Consider the following 24,006-nt stretch of genomic DNA (forward strand, 5'->3'; position numbering starts at 1 on the left):
AGATTTAACAACAACAATGACAGGAAAAACACTCAGGCTAAAATGAAGTAGATTCAAAACAAGAGCCTTTAACATAATCCAAGCGCATAATAATTATGTCAGACATTTTTAAAGATTCCTTCCTGATTTAGTGTATGTATGGTTTATATGATTCTCATTTATTTAACTTACCTTTTGAATGACCTTGTTAATTCCTGGAGTGTTTGGTGTGTATAGTATTTTTCCATGCAATATGGGTTTTAGGAAGGTCCACACCAAAGCACCATTTGGCAATTGTAGAATTTCCTGATAAAGCTTCAAGCAAAATGGCGCTGTTGCAATTAGAAAGAAAAAAAAGTTACTAATGATACACGATGCCTAGGTTAATAGGGAAATTCATTCACATATCCAGGATGCCTCGTTTTCAATGATAGCCATATTTTTTTCTGACACCACTCTGAACTTTGGGAGTGCCATAGTTTGAATATCTATCCTCCCAAACCTCAAGTTGAAATTTGATCCCCAGTGTTGGAGGTGGAGGCTAACAAGAAGTCTTTAGATCTTGGGGGCAGATCCCTCATGAATGTTTTGTTGCCATTGTCACAGTAATGAGTGTAGTTCTCACTCTATTAGTTCCCAAGAGAGCTGCTTGTTTAAAAAAAACAACAACAAAAAAAAACAGCCTGGCACCTCCCTCCTCCCCCTCTCTTGCTTCCTCTCTTGTCCTGTGATCTCTGCACATGGCAGCTCCCCTTCAATTTCTGCCATGAGTGGAAACAGCCTGAGGCCCCACCAGAAGCAGACGCTGGTGCCATGCTTCTTGTATAGTCTGCAGAACTGTGAGCCAAACAAACCTCTTTTCTTTACAAATTACCCAGCGTCTGGTATTCCTTTATAGCAACACCAAATAAACTAAGACAGGAAGTAAAACAAGACTTTTTTCCCTGTTATAGTTTTCAGCAGCTCTCATCTCATAAGAAACTTCATGATACTGTGTTCACTTAAGTGACTTCAAAGGCAGGAAGGAATGACTTACATTTTCAAACTAAGTAATCAAAAAGAGTATTAAATAATGACATGGACACTTGAAAATGAAAATGACAATTTGAAAAATAAATCTGGTTTTTCATCAAGAAAATTCTCATTTCAACAGTCACAATATTGAGAAAAGAACTGAGCTTTTCTTATGAAGTCAGCTTTACAAGTAACTACTGAATTGTCTTTAATGAACCCATGCAGAACTATCAAACTTACTTATTTTAACATATTAAGTTGCCTTATTTTCACGCAAGTACTTAATCCCTCTTGGTGGCTCTCATGAGTCTTGCGATGCTAGTTGATTTCACTTAAAGATTTACTTAACTAAATTGTCTAAATCAATGGTTACCTGATGAGGATAGAAATTCATCACCATAATGAGTATGAACTAAATCTTACAATGTTTTAAGCTAGCGAGGAATACTTCAGTATAACTGTTTCTTTACCCATCAAGAGAACATTTAAAATGAAAATATTATTTTAGCTTTATAAGAATAAAATGAAAATATTATCTTAGATTTGATTCTATGATTTATAAATACTCAAGATATGATTGTTGTGGTTGTTTTAAATGTTACTTTCATCTTCCCAAACTCCCCATTTGAAAGGAAAAAAAAGTATTTGACAAGTACAATAAAATTGCTAGAAATACTTTCCCCTAAAGTATAAATTAAGAATATGACTACATAATACATTTTTAAACCATTAATTATAGAAGTTGTTCTTACTGAAATTTAATGACTTACTCTTTACATTGAAAGCTTAATATGAACAGGAGCAATTTTATTGCAGAAAAAAGTATAGTCACGATATGTACAAAACTAAAAATGTTAACTCAGAAATCCCAACATGTGACCTACAGAAATTATGAGATGACAAATGTGTGTTTTCTTATGCCATTAAGTGTGCAATGATTGTGATGCAGCATAGAAAACGAATACACTAGGATACATTTATACCCTTATGCTAAGGCACCAATACTCCTCATCTCCATTGCATCTCACAATAAGCTTATGAGCCAAGTGCTACTGTTTCTACATTATAAATGAAACCAACATGATGCAGACACATAAAACAACATGACCAAAAATGCACAACTGATGGAACTGAACTGTCTAAACTCCAAAACCTCACCAGCATGTTTACTCTGCCTTTCTTTTTTTTTTTTTTTTTTTTTTTGAGACAGAGTCTCGCTCTGTCGCCCAGGCTGGAGTGCAGTGGCGCAATCTCGGCTCACTGCAAGCTCCGCCTCCCGGGTTCACGCCATTCTCCTGCCTCAGCCTCTCCGAGTAGCTGGGACTACAGGCGCCCACCACCACGCCCGGCTAATTTTTTTGTATTTTTAGTAGAGATGGGGTTTCACCGTGGTCTCGATCTCCTGACCTCGTGATCCGCTCGACTCGGCCTCCCAAAGTGCTGGGATTACAAGTGTGAGCCACCACGCCCGGCGCGATTCTGCCTTTCTAATAAAAACATTTTCACTTAAATTGGGGACAAAAAATTACGTATTAATTTGCATTCATTTGTACCTATCATGACATATTCATTTGTACCTATCATGACATATTCATTTGTACCTATCGTGACATATTCATTTGTACCTATCATGCATAGTCACTTGTACCTGAGCTTCATAGAGAGCAAATTTGGAGGTGGCCACAAGACAAGTTCTCTTCGTTATTATAATATAGCCATTTGCATGGACCAAAGCAGTGCTCATGGTCTTTATGCCTGGACCCTCATCAATACTGGTTAGCCTGGGAAACCAATGGGGCTGGGGTTTCAGGTGTTTTAGACATTTCCTTGGTGACACAGTTCCTTAGTGACCCAGGTGAAAGGATTTGTCTGTGCTCAAAGGCACTAGGACCATTCAAAGTCAGCTGCCATGCCAGCATTTGGGGAGGTGGAAGCAGAATATTCTATGCCAGTATATCGCAACCTTATAGACAGACAGAATACTTACTATAAATTAGGGCCAATTATCAAGATACAAACAAATCTAAACACACATATATATATTACTACTCTCTTACTTGAATCTTCAGGAATGTTGAATTTTTCTTTGTCATCTTCCAAGAGTTCGTTAACTCTGGGCAAATTAATGAACATATTAGAATCGCTAAGGAATGACGCTTGGTCCTTGCAAACCATCTTCATCACAAACTGAAAAGAACCAAAAGCTGAACTTCTGGCCTGGACATTTTGTGAAACCTGAGAAAATAAGAAGACTCAATTGCAATTACATAGTGACTTAAAACAATTCCTTCACACACTTCTGAAAGTCTAGCTCCTTCCTCCACTGAATGTACAAGATATTCAACAAGTCAAAAGAATGGAATGTCTGCTTTAGAGTTTTCTGTCCTTGGGATACCATTTGAAATACTATGGTAATTTTTCTGGCCAACATACCTGGTAGAAGAGGGAAATGTCATACCTACACACACACACACACACACACACACACACACACACACACGTCCTATTTGTCCAGTAATAAATTATTAATCCATAAAATATCACTAATTCAGACTAATTACTAGTCTTAATGTGTGTCTATGCTACCAAGATATCCAGATATTTTATAGCTATACTAATTATCTATCACATGATGGACTTACATTCTGTCTCCAAGGCAGTTCTGAGAACATTATCTTGCTCCTCATCCTGCACGACCAACCCTAAAAATTCCACATTCCTCCTCATTCATGCCCAGTCAGTTCCATCTCAGGCAAAAAGAGTTCAAGCAAAACCTAATATCAAGCCAGTAAACTAAATCAAGCTTGTGTTTGCATTTGCAGTAAATGATCTGTAACTTGTAAGCCAATTATTTATAAGTAAATAAATGTTTTAAGGTTTTTGAAAGCAATTTGCTCTCTGAATTAAGTTAAACAGGCCCTTGAAATCTCATCTGTGCAATAATTGAGTTAGTAATTTCTTTCGTTATAGATAATGCATGTACTATCCCAATCTCCACACTGGTGGAATGTGGATCAACAATGTCAGTTTCATGCAGTTTTTAGAGAGATGCCAGGCCTTATTCTATGTTATGCTGTTGCTTCCGGAGATATGAAAAGGTACTTCCATTCCTGTATTTTGCGTCTAATGCAAATTTTAGATGTGGGAAGATAAAGGCAAAAAGGCAAAAAGGCAAATACAAAGAAGGGGCAAATTTGAATATTTCCCTAGGGACAAAGATGAAGCACACACCTGTTGAAAGTCCAGCGTTTCTAGCAAGGCAGTGATTTTAAATGCGTGAAGAAACTCAGGAAGATACTCAAAGATGTGCTGGGCTTTGGCAAGCAAGGAGTTGAGACTGGAAATTACATCCAGCAAGGAGTTGAGCAAGCCATTCGCTTCAGAAGGCATCAGAGTCTAAAGGACAAAACAAAAACAAAACAAAACAACATGAAATAACCAACACTGTATTTTTATACTCACAGGCATCTTTTGAGCTGTGAAAACTTGTTTATTTGATTTTATTCTCTCTTGAACTTCAGAGACGCCTTTGCGGTACCATATGAAAGTTCTCTTCATTACAGTGTATATAGCTCAGGTGTTTTGGAGCACACTGAATTGCGCTAGCATTGTTAAAATGTAAACTAGAAACAAATGTGATCTATCATTAAAATTCAAATCATTTGCCAAATATTTCTTTGTATCTTTGAGGTGACCAAGGTAGAAATTTGAGAAGAGGCTCAAAATATGAGCAGTCCTTACATGTGAAGCAATTTACATTTACCTACTGCTTTACAGTATTCATAGCATTCACACATCATCTCAGTCCTCCTAATACCTTGGGGATGTGCATTATACTGTTCGTTTTGTGGATGAGAAAACTGGGGCTTGAGGAGATTAAAAGTCTTCCTGAAGTCTAACAGTTAGAAGGGTTCAGGGATGTGAATTTAACCTGGATTCTTTAAAAATGTCAGTGCCCTTTGAAGCTTACTTATGCTATCATCAACTGAAATGCTATGTATTTTACATGGTTTTTTTTTTTTTTTTTTGCATATTCTCAGCTCTACACTGGAGGCAAGGCTTTTCTTCTGTCTTGATCATTTATATAGCTACTGGGAATAAAATAGCAACAGGAAATATTAGTTGCTGAATAAATATTTGTTGGATGAATGGATAAACGCGGAAATGCCAGCTCTTCGCACAGAGTAGGGAAAATCACAGCTAATTTCCACTGTCTGTCATTTGCATATTGAATTTTCTGTTTTCCAGGCTGGGGCACAGGAACCCAGTTGTCACTGCTTCTTATTTTTGCTCATTAGTGTTCTAGCTGTTAGCTCTGCAGACGACTTCCAGGGCTCCAGGATCACAGCTCCATCCTTCACAGAGGCACTCTGCTTATAATGATGGAGTTCTGTCCATTCATACTATAGAGACAACTCTAGCAGGAGAAATGGTGTGTAGCTTTTGTCACTTTTTCTACTCATCCTTCTAATTATAGCTGCCCTTTAAAAAAAGTGGCACACAGTGACCAGCCCCTGACTTATGGTGGGGAGTGACAGGGATCCAGCGCAGCTCCAACAGACCAGATTGATGTGCCGAATTAATATAGAAAATTGTGCTTTGCTGAAGGCTTCAGAAATTCATTGTCAGCTGAGTGAATCAGAAAGTACATGGACTTGGGAATGAGCTGCACCTGCTCGTGGCCCTCACCTAGAGGTCGGGCTGCCCTAACATCCTGAGCAGTATCTTGTATTTAATCAACTTTCATAGAGCCCTTCATATAGAAGGTACCTGATAAATAAGAGCTGTTGTTATTAATGATGATGTCATTTTCATTGTGTCTGGGAGACTGAATCCAACCCACTCTCTTATCCTTCAAAGGCATCTCGGTACAGATGATGGCCCTTGTCGCAGTAATTATGTGGGCCTCTACAAGCACTTATTTCAAATCGGGGACCTTTGTGCGCATAACAAAGTGGCCACTAAAGTATCATCGTGCCAATGGGAGCTCTGTTTCCCACAAGGCAAACTGTAAAGTTGGAAGAGAGGCTGTGGTAAGCAAATGCAGAGCTAAACCATAAGCATGTTAGTGAGAAATATGAATTCCACCAAGATAGAGGTGGGTTTGCAAATATGGGGACGCAAGAAATGTTTATCCTCCTCCTTATGGGTTTAAAATGTAATCATTCTGAAAACAAATATTTGTTCTTGGAGTGTGTGTGTGTGTGTGTGTGTGTGTGTGTGTGTGTTCATTCCAACATTTACCCCTGGACTCTTGAAGTAATAGAAACTAAGGAAATCATGCGTGGCTGAAATGGCAAATCTACCCTTTGCTGACTATAAAACTGTTCACCCAGACTCAGGGTGCCTACAGCCACCTTACCATACTACAAACCCTGCAGCCTCTCTAATGAACCCAGAGGTTGTGAAATACTTTCCTAAAGAGAAAACAACGGTACTTGGAGCAAGATCAGTGCCTAAGGGTAGGAGGGGAAGCTTCTGGAAACTTAAGTAAAGATTCAAACAGTAGAGGCCAGAAGGAGAGGAAGCTTCTGGAAGGGGCAGCTTGAGAGCAGTGAGCTGTGGTTGGGAGCTGGGTTGCCCCTACACGGGTTCTGGGCCTGTCTGGAACGTGCTGGGCCTGGGCTTGTCCTCACTTCCCACTCTCCACTCTCTCCTGCAGACTTCATCGTCTTTAGCCTCCTCCAGCCCCTCCCTGCCCTCACACTGCTGCTTGTCAGAGGATCATGCTTGTCAGAGCTGGCACACTCAGGGGATTGGGCTTCCTGTGCTGCCCACCCCTCCATATTCTCTCCAGGGCAGGCCCTGGCAGAGCTGGATGCTTCCTGCTGACTGATAGAGCCACCGTGTGGGGAGCAGCACCTAACTTGGGCCACTCAGCAGTGGACCATGCACAATCCCTGCCTCTTCAAACATGCTCCAAGGAGGTGGCCCTTACAAAGGAGAGAACACCTGGCATTAGGAAGCGGTGGTGTGTTTTTGCAGTGGGTCCTTCCACAATGAGCATGGAGATCACCACCAACTCTGTCCCAGTGCCCTGACAAGTGTTTCCAAGGGCCCCCTGAACGGTATCCTGAACATCCCTTTATTACAACAAAGTCTTCTTGAGCCCCACCCTGGATTCAGCAAACAGGTGACACCACAGGCTGGTGGAGACCACTGCAGAGTGGCCGGGTGCTGGTCTCCCACTGCTGCACCCCTAGGACTACTCTACTTATCTGCAGCCACCACAGCCACCACTTCCTGCTCCATGTTTTTGCTCCTGATGGGTATGACTGCTGTGAAACATTCAGGCCAATTGAGGCCGAAGTGCACGAACCCATGTGAAGAGGAACCAGGCGCACTGAATAAGAGCACAGAGAACTCAACAGATGCCATAAAGTGTCCCCAAAATACAGTAAGATATAGATAATGGTGTAGCAGAGTCCTGCAGAGGACCGCCCCCAGCCAGCATGCTCCCCATACCTTGTAAATGAAAGCTCGCACATCCAGGTTTCGACTCAGCAATACAATCAGAGGATACACTTTTGACCCTGGCAGGCTACAGAGTTCCTTCGTCGCGATCCAAGATTTTTCCCCTTCGGGAAATGTCAGCAGGAGATGAAGGATTTCCTGATCACACTTTCCAGACAGAGCGACGGTGAGGGCACTGAAGAGAACCTGTTTCAAAGCACAGAGATTAGAGGTGAGTATACCTATGACGTCATGTGCTTCACCACCTCAGACCGGAGCTTCATTGGCAGGGAGTCGCCCAAGAGTGGATTTCCCAACTCCGGGGACTGACCTGCAGAGGCGGGGAGCCCGAACTGTGGTTCGATTCTCAACATTTTGATGGAAATGTTTCTGAAGTGTGCACATCATTCTCTGACTTCTTACAAAATTTGCCCTCGCTTGAGGTCTTTCGATCACCCTTCTGAAACTCTGTCCCTCTGCTCTCCGCGAGGCTCACTCTGAATGCCCACCAAGCCCCACACCCTCCAACGCCACCCCGACGACACATAGTTAGCATCTGTGTCTTGTTTGTCTGATATTAAGTCTTACCCTTGGCTTTCAGTTTATCAGCTTCCACTTTTCACTGTCCTCAGTGTGAAGCTGATATTTTTGGCCTCCTTCATTTTTAGATTGAAAACAGGATTACCAAGCTTGTTACATATTTTTTTAAAGCTAGTAAACTCAGAAGGAGGCACTGAGGACAACTTGTATTAGTCGCTAGTTTATTACTATCATGCATCGCAATTAAAGGCTTTGACACACCTCTTCATTTGGGTATGCTTTTCAGTTAAGGACATTTGTGATATGCCAAATTACAAAGCGAAATAAAACAAAAACCATACTTCCTGCTCCATGTTTTTGCTCCTGATGGGTATGACTGCTGTGAAACATTCAGGCCAATTGAGGCCGAAGTGCACGAACCCATGTGAAGAGGAACCATGCGCACTGAATAAGAGCACAGAGAACTCAACAGATGCCATAAAGTGTCCCCAAAATACAGTAAGATATAGATAATGGTGTAGCAGTCAGGGTCCTCCAGAGAAACAGAACCAATAGAATGTGTGTGTGTGTGTGTGTGCAGTCATGTGTCTCATAATGACAAGGATACATTTGGGAAATGCACCATTGGGTAATTGTTTAATTGTGTGAACATCATAGTGTGCACTTACAGCATCCTAGATGATACAGCCTACTACATACCTAGGCTATAGGGTACGGTCTATTGCTCCTAGACTACAAACCTGTACAGTGTGTCACTGTACTGAATCCTGTAGGCAGCTGTCACACAGTGGTAAGTATTTGTGTGGCTGAACATATCTAAACATAGAAAAGGTACAGTAAAAATACAGTAGTATAATCTCATGGGACCACTATCCTATATGGGGTCCATTGTTGACCAAAATATCGCTGTCTGGTACATGATGACAAGCCGCATATATGGTGGTAGTCCCATAAGATTATAATGGAGATGAAAAATAAGATTATAATGGAGATGAAAAAATTCCTATCTTCTAGTGACATTAGCCATTGTAGTGTTGTAGCCTGGCATATTATTCAAGTGTTTGTGGCAGTGCCGGCGTAAACAAACCTGCTGTACTCCCATTCATAGCAAAAGTATCACACATACAATTGTGTACAGTACATAATAGTGACAAGGATAATAAATGACTATATTACTGGTTTGTGTACTAACTATACTATATTATCATTATTTTAGAGTATACTCTCTCTAGTTATTAAAAAAAAATTTTAACTGTAAAACAGCCACAGTCAAGTCCCTCAGGAGGTATCCAGAAGAAGGCATTGTTATCACAGGAGATGACAGCTCTATGCATGTTATTGCCCCTGAAGACCTCCCAGTGAAATAAGCTGTGGAGGTGCAAGACAGTGGTATTCATGATACTGACCTGATGTAGGCCTAGGCTAGACTGTGTGTTTGTGCCTTAATTTTTAATAATACGATTTTAAAAGTTAAAAGTAAAAAAACTTAAAATAGAAAAAAGCTTATAGAATAAGAACACAAAGGAAAACAATTGTACAGCTGTGCAATGTATTTGTGTTTTAATATAAGTGTTATCACTGAAGAGTCCAAAAGTTTTTTAAAATTTTAAAGTTTCGGCAGGGCGCAGTGGCTCACACCTATAATCCCAGTACTTTGGGAGGCCAAGGCAGGCAGATTGCCTGAGGTCAGGAGTTTGAGACCAGTCTGGTCAACATGGCGAAACCCTGTCTCTACTTATAATACAAAAAAAAAAAATTAGTCAGGTGTGGTGGCGTGCACCTGTAATTCCAGCTGCTTGGGAGGCTGAGGCAGGGGAATTGCTTGAACCAAGGAGGTGGAGCTCTCAGTGAGCCGAGATCGTGCCACTGCACTCCAGCCTGGGCAACAGAGCAAGACTCTGTCTTAAAAAAAAAAATTAAAGTTTATAAAGTAAAAAACGTTACAGTAAGCTAAGGTTAATCTATGATTGAAGAAAGAAATTTTTTTTATAAATGTAGAAACACACAATGTTTATTGAGTCTACAGTGGTGTACAGGCATGTCCTAGGCCTTCACATTCGCTTGCTACTCACTTACTGACTCACCCAGAGCAACTTCAGTCCTGTAGCTTTATTCCTGCCAAGCACCCCATACAGGCATACCATTTTATTTATCTTTTATACCATATTTTTCAGTACCTTTTCTATGTTTAGAACAGGTATAGTAAAATATGTTCTTGTGTTTTCTATGTTTTGATATAGAAATACTTACCACGATGTTATAATTGCCTACAGTATTCAGTAGAGTAATCTGCTGTACAGGTTTGTAGCCTAGGTGTGTAATAGGCTGTACCAGCTAGGTTTGTCTAAGTACATGCTGTAATGTTCACATAATGATGATATCACCTAATGATGCATTTCTCAGAATGAATCCCAGTCATTAAGTGACACATAGCATACATACATGGAGAGAGATTTATTTTAAGGAATTGGCTCATGCAAATGTGGGGGCTGGCAAGCCCAAAATCTGCAGGGTGGGCTGGCGGATTCGGGACCCAGGAAGGAGCTGACATTGCAGCTCACATCTGCAGGCTACCTGAAGATGGAACTTACTCTTCCTTGGGGGACTTTCTTACTTTTTTTGCCTTCAACTGGTTGGATAAGGCTGACTCACATTATGGCCAGTAATCTTTACTCAAAGTCTACTGATTTAACTGTTAATGTCATCTAAAAAATACCTGCACAGGGACATTTAGAATATTTAGTTTGAACAAATGTCTGAGTACTGCAGCCTAACCAAGTTGACAAACAAAATTAATCATCAACAATGGCTATGATACTCTAGTATGCTAGTGTGCATTTTGAGTCTTTCAGAAAGAATATTAAGTATTTTCATCACTAATTTACCAAGAAGAACTTTTTTCACATAGGACTGGCATTGTGCAGACACACATTGATGAAATTTTCCTTAATGCCACTGTTTTCAATCATGCTGTCTCTGGACAAAGGGGAAGCTCTCAGGAGGAGGTTGGGAGCAGAATATAGGCATCTACCCTTTGCTTTCACAAGAGGAGCCTCTCTTTGATCAGTCCCACAAAATAGGCTTTTGCATGACACTATTCCTGAAAATGGGCCTCAGCCAAACCCCCAATTCAGGGGAATCGCCCTGGCTTTTCATGGGCATCAACCCAAGCTGGCCCAATGAGAGTCCTTTCTGCATTTGCCATAGAACATTTGTCTTAATTGCTTTCTAGCATGTCACACAGTGGTCCCCATGCAAGATCATATTTAATACGTTTTTTAGAGTGTAGTCCCAGGACAAAAAATATTTGTCCTGAAATTTTTTACATCTCTTTTTACCAAATAGAGAGGATCCCACACCCTGTCGTGTGGAAGCTCCGCAGTCACAATGCACAGAAGCCACAGCCCCAGCAGTACATTTGCTCCCTCTCCTTTCCCTTGGTTTTCCAAATATTACTATTTATCTTTTAAAGATTGTATTGCGTTCGTTGTTCCTGTTTGAGAGTAGATAGGAGGGGAGGAAGATTAGAAAAACAAAGACTACACTGAGTTGTGCTTGATTGGAAACATCTTGTGTGATTTCTATTCAAAGTAAAACAGGCACCTTTTATCTCAGGCTTTGCATAGGCTAATGCTGCAAATTATCAGAAACAGAATGCCAAGTTCCTGCTGATTTTCCTGTGTGTCCGTGTTTGGCTTGGAAAGCTGTAAGGGGGCTGAGGATCCAGGGCGATGCCTCTCTGCCCTGCGAGCCTGGCTCATACACACTTGGCCACTTAGATAATTATCTGAGTACTTATGTGATTTAAAAATGACAATCATCCTTAGGAGAGGCAATTGCATTTTTAGCAAGAGCTTTGTTTATTGGACATCTGCCGAAACCCAAATCGCACTCAGAGGAGAGCACCAGAGATGGCCTCCATGTTGCCCAGCTGCTCATTGTAGATTCAGAGGTTGGGAAAGCATGGGAGGAAAGGCTGCCCTCAGCTCAGTTGTGACCGGAAGGGAAACACGGACAGTGATTAGAGGGAACTGGAGATGATGAGGAGAGAGAGTCTGCCAAGTTAGAATTTGTAAGACAAGACAATGAAAGGAGGGCAGGTATTTAAAAATAGGCCCTACGCCCTTCAGAGAGGAGCAGTGTGGCTCTCTGCCATTGGGGACCTATTTGAGCTCAGAGCTGCTCACAGGATATAGAGGCAAGTATAAGAGATGAGCATCGGAGGGCAGGAGAAGGCTGCGAGAACCTGTCCAGAAAGACTGAAGCCACACTGTGGAAAGGTGGTGGATCCTGACTCCAGCTCTTACTGTCTGACTTCCTGAAAGCTGCTCAACATCTACACGCTTCAGTTTCTTTGTCTATACAACCAAGGATGACAATAAAAGACAAAGGACTCCAAAGAGTTGTTTAATTCTCCAAAGAGAATTAAATGAGATGTAAAGCATTCAGCTCAGGGGTAGTGTATATAAGTGCTCAAAAATGACATTACTACTAAGAAGCCTATCAGTCACTACCAGCAAAAGCAGTTTTGACTTACAGGGTATTTAAGGGAAAAGATGAATAAGAATTAGGTGGGTTTATTGATTAAGGATGATGATTACACTGAAGAGAACTAATTAATTCCTTCTTGGTTTTCATATTCCCAAAGAGAACCATCTTCACACTGGAAGGGTATAACAGGATGCCTAAGAGGTCTGTGGATAAGCATCCTGGCAGCTGGCCTCTAGGGCAGTGCCAATGATGTCCTTGCCCAGTAAGGCAGGCATCATCTGGCTGCAGTTTCTTGTTTTCTCAAATTTTATTTTAGGTTTACAGGGTACGTGCAGGTTTGTTGCATGGGTAAATTATGTGTTGCTGAGGTTTGGTGTATGAACCATCACATCACCCAGGTAGTGAGCATAGTGCCCAACAGGTGGTTTTTCAACTCTTTTTCCCCCTCCCATCCTCCCCATCTGGTAGTCCCCATCTAGCAGTCCCCCATGTCTATTGTTCCATCACTGATCATTAGAGAAACGCAAGTCAAAACCACAAGGAGATCCTATCTCACACCAGTCAGAAAGGCTATTATTAAAAAGTCAAAAAATAAAAGATGTTTGTGAGATTCTAGAAAAAGGGAACATTTATACACTGTTGGTGGGAGTGTAAATTAGTTCAGCCACTGTGGAAAGCAGTGTGGGGATTTCTCAAAGAACTTAAAGAGAACTACTATTCAGCCTGGCTGTAGTTCTGCAGTGAGGCCATGGCTGCTGTCTGGCCACCCTCTCCACCACCTTCTCTGTCTCCATTTCCAGTTCCCTCTCTCCATGTTCCCTCTTCATGCCTTCAGAAAGAGTGACAGTTCTACTGTCTACAGTTTTTAAGAAGTCGTGATGGAAATAAAAACTATTCAGGTTTTATTTTGTAAAGTAGACTTTAGAAATTACTAACAGATAATAATGTCAATTCTCGAAGAATTCTGATCATGGATTATCCAAAAGATTATGTGTAAGCCCTTGAAGAAAAAGAAAATTGCTGGAAACCATGTCGATACAGTCATGATCAATGAGCCATGTCAATATAAAGTCATTTTCTTTTAACGATGAAATTATTAGGCTAAAATTACCAAGACACCCCAGACAGACATGCTGCAACTGATTCAAGAGCCCAAACAAATAAATAGGTGTTAGGTGATACCTTCCTATGCCATGGTAATCTTTCTGCACTAACGACTTGGATGAAAATATAAAAGATACTCTCATCTTTTGGTGACTGATAAAGTTGAGAGAAAAAAATGATACTTTGCAAATTAAAGTATCAGAATTTGATATTAAAAAACACCTTAAGAATAGGAACAGCTCCGGTCTACAGCTCCCAGCGTGAGTGATGCAGAAGACGGGTGATTTCTGCATTACCATCTGAGGTACGGGATCATCTCACCAGGGAGTGCAAGACAGTGGGTGCAGGACAGTGGGTGCAGCGCACCATGTGCAAGTCGAAGCAGGACAAGGCATTGCCTCACTCGGGAAGCGCAAGGGGTCAGGGAGTTCCCTTTCCTAGTCAAAGAAAGTGGTGACAGACGGCACCTGGAAAATAGGGTCACTCCCACCCTAATACTGCACTTTACCAACAAGGCTTAAAAAATGGCATGCCAGGAGATTATATCCAGCATCTGACTCGGAGGGTCCTATGCCCACGGAGTCTCGCTGATTGATAGCACAGCAGTCTGAGATTAAACTGCAAGGCGGCAGCGAGGCTGGGGGAGGGGCGCCCACCATTGCCCAGGCTTGATTAGGTAAACAAAGCAGCCAGGAAGCTCGAACTGGGTGGAGCCCACCACAGCTCAAGGAGGCCTGCCTGCCTCTGTAGACTCCACCTCTGGGGGCAGGGCACAGACAAACAAAAACACAGCAGTAACCTCTGCAGACTTAAATGTCCCTGTCTGACAGCTTTGAAGAGAGTAGTGGTTCTCCCAGCACACAGCTGGAGATCTGAGAACAAGCAGACTGCCTCCTCAAGTGGGTCCCTGACCCCAGAGCAGCCTAACTGGGAGGCACCCCCCAGTAGGGGCAGACTGACACCTCACACGGCCGGGTACTCCTCTGAGACAAATGTTCCAGAGGAACGATCAGGCAGCAGCATTCGCGTTTCACGAAAATCTGCTGTTCTGCATCCACCACTGCTGACACCCAGGCAAACAGCATCTGGAGTGGACCTCTAGCAAACTCCAACAGACCTGCAGCTGAGGGTCCTGTCTGTTAGAAGGAAAACTAACAAACAGAAAGGACATCCACACCAAAAACCCATCTGTACCTCACCATCATCAAAGACCAAAAGCAGATAAAACCACAAAGATGGGGAAAAAACCGAGAAGAAAAACTGGAAACTCTAAAAACCAGCGCACCTCTCCTCCTCCAAAGGAACGCAGTTCCTCACCAGCAACGGAACAAAGCTGGATGGAGAATGACTTTGACGAGTTGAGAGAAGAAGGCTTCAGACGATCAAACTACTCCAAGCTACAGGAGGAAATTCAAGCCAAAGGCAAAGAAGTTTAAAACTTTGAAAAAAAATTAGATGAACGTATAACTAAAATGACCAATGCAGAGAAGTGCTTAAAGGAGCTGATGGAGCTGAAAGCCAAGTTTTGAGAACTACGTGAAGAATGCAGAAGCCTCAGGAGCCAATGCGATCAACTGGAAGAAAGGGTATCAGCGATGGAAGATGAAATGAATGAAATGAAGCGAGAAGGGAAGTTTAGAGAAAAAAGAATAAAAAGAAACAAACAAAGCCTCCAAGAAATATGGGACTATGTGAAAAGACCAAATCCATGTCTGATTGGTGTACCTGAAAGTGACGAGGAGAACGGAACCAAGTTGGAAAACACTCTGCAGGATATTATCCAGCAGAACTTCCCCAATCTAGCAAGGCAGGCCAACATTCAGATTCAGGAAATACAGAGAACGCCACAAAGATACTCCTCGAGAAGAGGAACTCCAAGACACATAATTGTCAGATTCACCAAAGTTGAAATGAAGCAAAAAATGTTAAGAGCAGCCAGAGAGAAAGGTCGGGTTACCCACAAAGGGAAGCCCATCAGACTAACAGTGGATCTCTCAGCAGAAACTCTACAAGCCAGAAGAGAGTGGGGGCCAATATTCAACATTCTTGAAGAAAAGAATTTTCAACCCAGAACTTCATATCCAGCCAAACTAAGCTTCATAAGTGAAGGGGAAATAAAATACAGACAAGCAAATGCTGAGAGACTTTGTCACCACCAGGCCTGCCCTAACAGAGCTCCTGAAGGAAGCACTAAACATGGAAAGGAACAACCGGTACCAGCCACTGCAAAATCATGCCAAATTGTAAAGACCATCGATGCTAGGAAGAAACTGCATCAACTAATGAGCAAAATAACCAGCTATTATCATAATGACAGGATCAAATTCACACATAACAATATTAACTTTAAATGTGAATGGACTAAATGCTCCAGTTAAAAGACACAGACTGGCAAATTGGATAAAGAGTCAAGACCCATCAGTGTGCTGTATTCAGGAAACACATCTCACATGCAGAGACACACATAGGCTCAAAATAAAAGGATGGAGGAAGATCTACCAAGCAAATAGAAAACAAAAAAAGGCAGGGGTTTCAATCCTAGTCTCTGATAAAACAAACTTTAAACCAACACACATAGGCTCAAAATAAAAGGATGGAGGAAGATCTACCAAGCAAATAGAAAACAAAAAAAGGCAGGAGTTTCAATCCTAGTCTCTGATAAAACAAACTTTAAACCAACAAAGATCAAAAGAGACAAGGCCATTCCATAATGGTAAAGGGATCAATTCAACAAGAAGAGCTAACTATCCTAAATATATATGCACCCAATACAGGAGCACCCAGATTCATAAAGCAAGTCCTGAGTGACCTGCAAAGAGACTTAGACTCCCACACAATAATAATGGGAGACTTTAACATCCCACTGTCAACATTAGACAGATCAACGAGACAGAAAGTTAACAAGGATATCCAGGAATTGAACTCAGCTCTGCACCAAGCGGACCTCATAGACATCTACAGAACTCTCCACCCCAAATCAACAGAATATACATTTTTTTCAGCACCACACCACACGTATTCCAAAATTGACCACATAGTTGGAAGTAAAGCTCTCCTCACCAAATGTAAAAGAACAGAAATTATAACAAACTGTCTTTCAGACCACAGTGCAAGCAAACTAGAACTCAGGATTAAGAAACTCACTCAAAACCGCTGAACTACATGGCAACTGAACAACCTGCTCCTGAATGACTATTGGGTACATAACGAAATGAAGGCAGAAATAAAGATGTTCTTTGAAACCAACAAGAACAAAGACACAACATACCAGAATCTCTGGGACACATTCAAAGCAGTGTGTAGAGGGAAATTTATAGCACTAAATGTCCACAAGAGAAAGCAGGAAAGATCCAAAATTGACACCCTAACATCACAGTTAAAAGAACTAGAAAAGCAAGAGCAAACACATTCAAAAGCTAGCAGAAGGCAAGAAATAACTAAAATCAGAGCAGAACTGAAGGAACTAGAGACACAAAAAACCCTTCAAAAAATTAATGAATCCAGGAGCTCGTTTTTTTAAAAGATCAACAAAATTGATAGACCGCTAGCAAGACTAATAAAGAAGAAAAGAAAGAAGAATCAAATAGATGCAATAAAAAATGATAAAGGGGATATCACCGTCGATCCCACAGAAACACAAACTACCATCAGAGAATACCACAAACACCTCTGAGCAAATAAACTAGAAAATCTAGAAGAAATGGATAAATTCCTCGACACATACACTCTCCCAAGACTAAACCAGGAAGAAGTTGAATCTCTGAATAGACCAATAACAGGCTCTGAAATTGTGGCAATAATCAATAGCTTAACAACCAAAAAGAGTCCAGGACCAGATGGATTCACAGCCGAATTCTACCAGAGATACAAGGAGGAACTGGTACCATTCCTTCTGAAACTATTCCAATCAATAGAAAAAGAGGGAATCCTCCCTAACTCATTTTATGAGGCCAGCATCATCCTGATACCAAAGCCGGGCAGAGACATAACCAAAAAAGAGAATTTTAGACCAATATCCATGATGAACATTGATGCAAAAATCCTCACTAAATTACTGGCAAACCGAATCCAGCAGCACATCAAAAAGCTTATTCACCATGATCAAGTGGGCTTCATCCCTGGGATGCAAGGCTGGTTCAACATACACAAATCAATAAATGTAATCCAGCATATACACAGAACCAAAGACAAAAACCACATGATTATCTCAGTAGATGCAGAAAAGGCCTTTGATAAAATTCAACAATGCTTCATGCTAAAAACTCTCAATTAATTAGGTATTGATGGGACGTATCTCAAAATAATGAGAGCTATCTGTGACAAACCCAAAGCCAATATCATACTGAATGGGTAAAAACCGGAAGCATTCCCTTTGAAAATTGGCACAAGACAGGGATGTCCTCCTTCACCACTCCTATTCAACATAGTGTTGGAATTTCTGGCCAGGGCAATTAGGCAGGAGAAGGAAATAAAGAGTATTTAATTAGGAAAAGAGGAGGTCAAATTGTCCCTGTTGGCAGATGACATGATTGTATATCTAGAAAACCCCATTGTCTCAGCCCAAAATCTCCTTAAGCTGATAAGCAACTTCAGCAAAGTCTCAGGATACAAAATCAATGTACAAAAATCACAAGCATTCTTATACACCAATAACAGACAAACAGAGAGCCAAATCATGAGTGAGCTCCCATTCACAACTGCTTCAAAGAGAATAAAATACCTAGGAATCCAAGTTACAAGGGATGTGAAGGACCTCTTCAAGGAGAACTACAAACCACTGCTCAATGAAATAAAAGAGGATACAAACAAATGGAAGAACATTCCATGCTCATGGGTTGGAAGAATCAACATCGTGAAAATGGCCATACTGCCCAAGGTAATTTATAGATTCAATGCCATCCCCATCAAGCTACCAATGACTTTCTTCACAGAATTGGAAAAAACTACTTTAAAGTTCATATGGAACCAAAAAAAAGCCCGCATCACCAAGTCAATTCTAACCCAAAAGAACAAAGCTGGAGGCATCACTCTACTTGACTTCAATCTATACTACAAGGCTACAGTAACCAAAACAGCATGGTACTGGTACCAAAACAGAGATATAGATCAATGGAACAGAACAGAGCCCTCAGAAATAATGCCACATATCTACAACTATCTGATCTTTGACAAACCTGACAAAAACAAGCAATGGGGAAAGGATTCCCTGTTTAATAAATGGTTCTGGGAAAACTGGCTAGCCATATGGAGAAAGCTGAAACTGGATCCCTTCCTTACACCTTATACAAAAATTAATTCAAGATGGATTAAAGACTTACATGTTAGACCTAAAACCATAAAAACCCTAGAAGAAAACCTAGGCATTACCATTCAGGACATAGGCATGGGCAAGGACTTCATGTCTAAAACACCAAAAGCAATGGCAACAAAAGCCAAAATTGATGAATGGGATCTAATCAAACTAAAGAGCTTCTGCACAGCAAAAGAAACTACCATCAGAGTCAACAGGCAACCTACAAAATGGGAGAAAATTTTCGCAACCCACTCATCTGACAAAGGGCTAATATCCACAATCTACAATGAACTCAAACAAATTTACAAGAAAAGAACAAACAACCCCATCAAAAAGTGGGCAAAGGACATGAACAGACACTTCTCAAAAGAAGACATTTATGCAGCCAAAAAACACATGAAAAAATGCTCATCATCACTGGCCATCAGAGAAATGCAAATCAAAACCACAATGAGATACCATCTCACACCAGTTAGAATGGCCATCATTAAAAAGTCAGGAAACAACAGGTGCTGGAGAGGATGTGGAGAAATAGGAACACTTTTACACTGTTGGTGGGACTGTAAACTAGTTCAACCATTGTGGAAGTCAGTATGGCTATTCCTCAGGGATCTAGAACTAGAAATATCATTTGACCCAGCCATCCCATTATTGGGTATATACCCAAAGGACTATAAATCATGCTGCTATAAAGACACATGCACACGTATGTTTATTGTGGCACTATTCACAATAGCAAAGACTTGGAACCAACCTAAATGTCCAATGACAATAGACTGGATTAAGAAAATGTGGCACATATACACCATGGAATACTATGCAGCCATAAAAAATGATGAGTTCATGTCCTTTGTAGGGACGTGGATGAAACTGGAAACTATCATTCTCAGTAAACTATCGCAAGGTCAAAAAACCAAACACCGCATGTTCTCACACATAGGTGGGAATTGAACAATGAGAACACATGGACACAGGAAGGGGAACATCACACTCTGGGGACTGTTGTGGGGTGGGGGTAGGGGGGAGGGATAGCATTAGGAGATACACCTAATGCTAAATGACGAGTTAATGGGTGCAACACACCAACATGGCACATGGATACATGTGTAACAAACCTGCACATTGTGCACATGTACCCTAAAACTTAAAGTACAATAATAAAATAAAAATAAATAAATAAATAAAATAATAAAAAACACCTTGAAAGAATATCCAATTAACCAAAACAGCATGGTACTGGCACAAAAACAGACATAAAGACCTATAGAACTAATAGAAAATAGAGTCCAGAAATGACGCCGTAAACCTATAACTATCTGATCTTTGACAAACCTGACAAAAACAAGCAATAGGGAGAGGATTCCCTATTCAATAAATGGTGCTGAGATAACTGGCTAGCCATGTGCAGAAGATTGAAACTGAGCTTCTTCCTTATGCTATACAACAATCAACTCAAGATGAGTTAAAGATTTAAATGTAAAACCCAAAACTATAAAAACCCTGGAAGACAACCTAGGTAATACTCTTCTGGACATAGGAATGGGCAAAGACTTCATGATGAAGATGCCAGAAGCAATCTCAAGAAAAGCCAAAACTGAAAAATGGGACCTAATTAAACTAAAAAGCTTACACACAGCAAAGGAAACTATCAATAGAGCAAACAGACAATCTACATAATGGGAGGTTTTGCAAACTATGCATCTGACAAAGGTCTAATATCCAGTATCTATAAAGAACTTGAAAAAATTTACAAGAAAAAAAACAAACAACCTCATTAAAAAGTGGGCAAAGAACATGAACAGACACTTTTCAGAAGTAAACATACATGCAGCCAACAAGCATATGAAAAAAATCGCAATATCATTAGAGACATGCAAATCAAAACCACAATGAGATACCATCTCACACCAATTAGAATAATTATTACTAAAAAGTCAAAAAAGTAACCGATTCTGATGAGGTTGCAGAGAAAAGGGAAAATTTATACACTCCTGGTGAGAATGTAAATTAGTTCAACCATTGTAGAAACCAGTGTGGCGATTCCTCAAAGAACTAAAAAGAGAACTACCATTTGACCCATTACTGGGTGTATACCCAAAGGAATATAAATCATTCTGCTATAAAGATACCTGCACATGTATGTTCATTGCAGCACTATTCACAATAGCAAAGACATGAAACCAGCCTAAATGCCCATCAAGGGCAAACTGGTACATATACACCATGGAATACTATGCAGCCATAAAAAGAACAAGGTCATGTCCTTTGGAGGGACATGGATGGACCTGGAGGCCATTATTGTCAGCAAACGAATACAGGAAGAGAAAACCAAATACCGCAAATTCTCACATATAAGTTGGAGCTAAATAATGAGAACACATGGATACAAAGAGGGGAACAAAGCACACTGGGGCCTATTCGAGGGTGGAGTTGGAAGGAGGGAGAGAATCAGAAAAAAAAACTATTGGATACTAGGCTTAATACCTGGGTGATGAAATAGTCTGTACTACAAACCCCCGACACGAGTTTACCTACATAACAAACCAGCACATGCACCCCTAAGCCTAAAATAAAAGTTTAATTTTTAAAAATAAAAAGGAAAAAATATTTTGCCAAAACTAGCAAGAAGCATTTTTGCTGAGATCAATGCCAATTGGGGAATTAAGGTTTAAAAATATTTACATAAGTGCAAGTAGAAGAAGAGGAAACCCATCAGCAAGCGGTAATTTTCTTCGAACTATTAATTTATAATAAATTGAAGCAATAGCATCATGTGATGGAAGAATAACACAGTTCAAGTTCAAACACCTGGGTTTGATTTCAGGCCCTCTCCCAGCTGTGACTTCCACAGCACCACATTCATCTGTGAAAGAAGAGAAATGCCCTGCTCAGAGGGAGTTAAATGAGACACAAATGCCCTTAACACAATATTCATTTCTCAGAATTCCTAATGAGCAAATAAGGTAATGTGGCCTTCATAAACCTAAGAAACGCTAGCTGACTTAATGGAAGTAGAGTAGCTGGAATTTCACTTTATTTTAGTGAATGTTTAATGAGAATCTACCACATTTACTGAGAATACTCTGGTAAGACAACAAATCAAAGAAAGGAAAACTCCTACTCTAAGAGCACCAGAGAATGAGATGGTGGTGGATGGGTGTGTGCACTTCATTCTGTGAATCCTGGATTACAAGGACCGTAAACCCCAATCTCATGATGTGGTGACAGAGCCAGACAAGCAGTCTAGGGCCTAGGAAGGACTCTCTCTAGAATGAGACACTGCACACGACAGATGGTGTCTTCCAGGAAACTTCAGGCCAAACTTCTCATGATCCCAGAAACCCATAACTCTAGTCACACATTAATTATTTTTTGTCTTCAGAGAAAGAAAAAAAAAAAAAAGAATGAGTAGGTTTTGACCAGTGTCTGCTCTGAAATGAGTTTCACCAAGAACTATCTGTTGGAGCATTCCAGGAAACAAACTTCATGTATTAAAACAAATGGAATGCGTAATGTTTCTAAACTCCTAAGAGGAATCTCTCCCTCTCCATAAATTATGCCCAGCAGCTCTGTTAATGACGCAACCGACAGAACCAGCTCCCAGGACCGGCCCCAAGTGAGATAAGGAAATTTGGCCAGATTCACCAAACTCAATCATTTCTGCTCAAAAGCAACAGAAAAAAAAAATTCAGAATACCTTTCCATTTGAAGGAGCCTCCCAGAAGAGATCGGAACTTTCAGGGAATGCCCTCTCCCTTCCTCCTTAAGATTTGTGGGGCGGGGAGAACGAATCCACTGAGGATTGTGAAAAAATATTCATCTTCCAAGCAAAAGTCCTCTGAACTCTGCCCAATTGTTTATCACAGAAAATAAAGGGGCAGAGGGCCGACTTTTGATTGCTCTCTCAATCTATTTGGGTCCTGACACTTTGACCTCATTGCTAATTTTAAAAGAATAAAAATTTGGCCCAACACAAAGAAGGAAGTCATTGTTGATTTGAACATGTGCCTAAAACATAGGAACACAGCATGAAGTGGATGGGTGCTTCACAGGGCAGGTAGACAGGATCCAAGACCAGGACAGAAGGCTGGGCTAGATGGGCTCCAGTGTCCAGCAAGCCCCTGTGATTTGTGGTTTTAATTGGGTGATGCTGATATTAGAGAATCGAGCTCTGCAAGAAAAAGAAAATTCCCATGGGTGGGTGCCCATGGCAGGTTTTCTGCAGCCAGGGAAAAGGGCAGGAAAGAAAAATGAGATGGTATCCATGCATCTGCTGCCTTTGCCTCCTTCTGCTCACTCCTGTCTCTGGTCTTTTGACAGGAATGTCCCCAGCTCTGTGACTCTCACATAGCTCTTTATATGCACATCATCATTCCAGTCTGACGTCCATCTTCACTGATTCAAGGAGGCTTCCAGGGACCACCTGTCCTCATTGTTGTGTTCTATTTGCATCATAGAACTTTCTGGTCTCTTAACACTGACCTTCGTTTGTTTGCATATTTACTGTGTCATCCCCCATAGAACACTGGCTCCCTTGGAGCACGGGCTTTGAGCCCAAGTTTTTGAGACCATGCCTGTCATGCAGAAACATCCTAAGTGAATAAAGGAAGAAATGAATGAATGAAGATTTCTGCAATTTTGCCAGGACTTTAGCACCACTGAAGAGTATTCCCTGCAGGCCACCAACAGCCTGGACTAAGAATCTGATGTGATTATTTGCAAACTGACTAAAGCTATGGTAGAGAAGCCCAGGAAGAAAGATAAGAAAAGGATACGAGAAATAATATGGTGCTGCTGAAAACCTGACAATCTAGAAAAAACAAGTATCCAAAGTGTCACCTCCTAGCCTAACGTGAATTCCTTGCCTAGGATCTGCAGATACATGTGCATTTATGGATATACTTAACCATCAAAGCAAATAATCTCATTACTTATTTGAAATGCAAGAATGCAACTTTTTAAATACTCCTCCCAATTACTTAACTGTCCAGCTGTTTAGGCAATCATAATGATTCATACTGACAAAGAGGTAGAGAAAGATACACAGAGTGCAAAAAAAGCACTGCAGAACCATCTACACAAGACAATATCACATTATCACAGGAGCCTTCCCTGTGCACAGCCCTCCCATA

The 24,006-nt window shown here is 40.9% G+C and overlaps 1 protein-coding gene across 1 annotated transcript in view; it reads right to left on the minus strand.

Annotated features, from left to right (window-relative positions):
- Positions 1–24,006, minus strand: part of ABCA13 (ATP binding cassette subfamily A member 13) — a 514,266-nt gene that overhangs the window by 354,337 nt on the left and 135,923 nt on the right. Inside the window, exons 24-27 of the mRNA XM_055294536.1 lie at positions 7,459–7,653; positions 4,225–4,389; positions 3,051–3,228; positions 172–311 (exon numbers count right to left, since the gene is read on the minus strand). Coding sequence (XP_055150511.1) covers positions 172–311; positions 3,051–3,228; positions 4,225–4,389; positions 7,459–7,653 — 678 coding nt within the window. The remainder of the gene's footprint in view (positions 1–171; positions 312–3,050; positions 3,229–4,224; positions 4,390–7,458; positions 7,654–24,006) is intronic.

This window comes from Symphalangus syndactylus, chromosome 9, assembly GCF_028878055.3.
Source record: "Symphalangus syndactylus isolate Jambi chromosome 9, NHGRI_mSymSyn1-v2.1_pri, whole genome shotgun sequence".
Lineage (NCBI taxonomy): Eukaryota > Metazoa > Chordata > Mammalia > Primates > Hylobatidae > Symphalangus > Symphalangus syndactylus.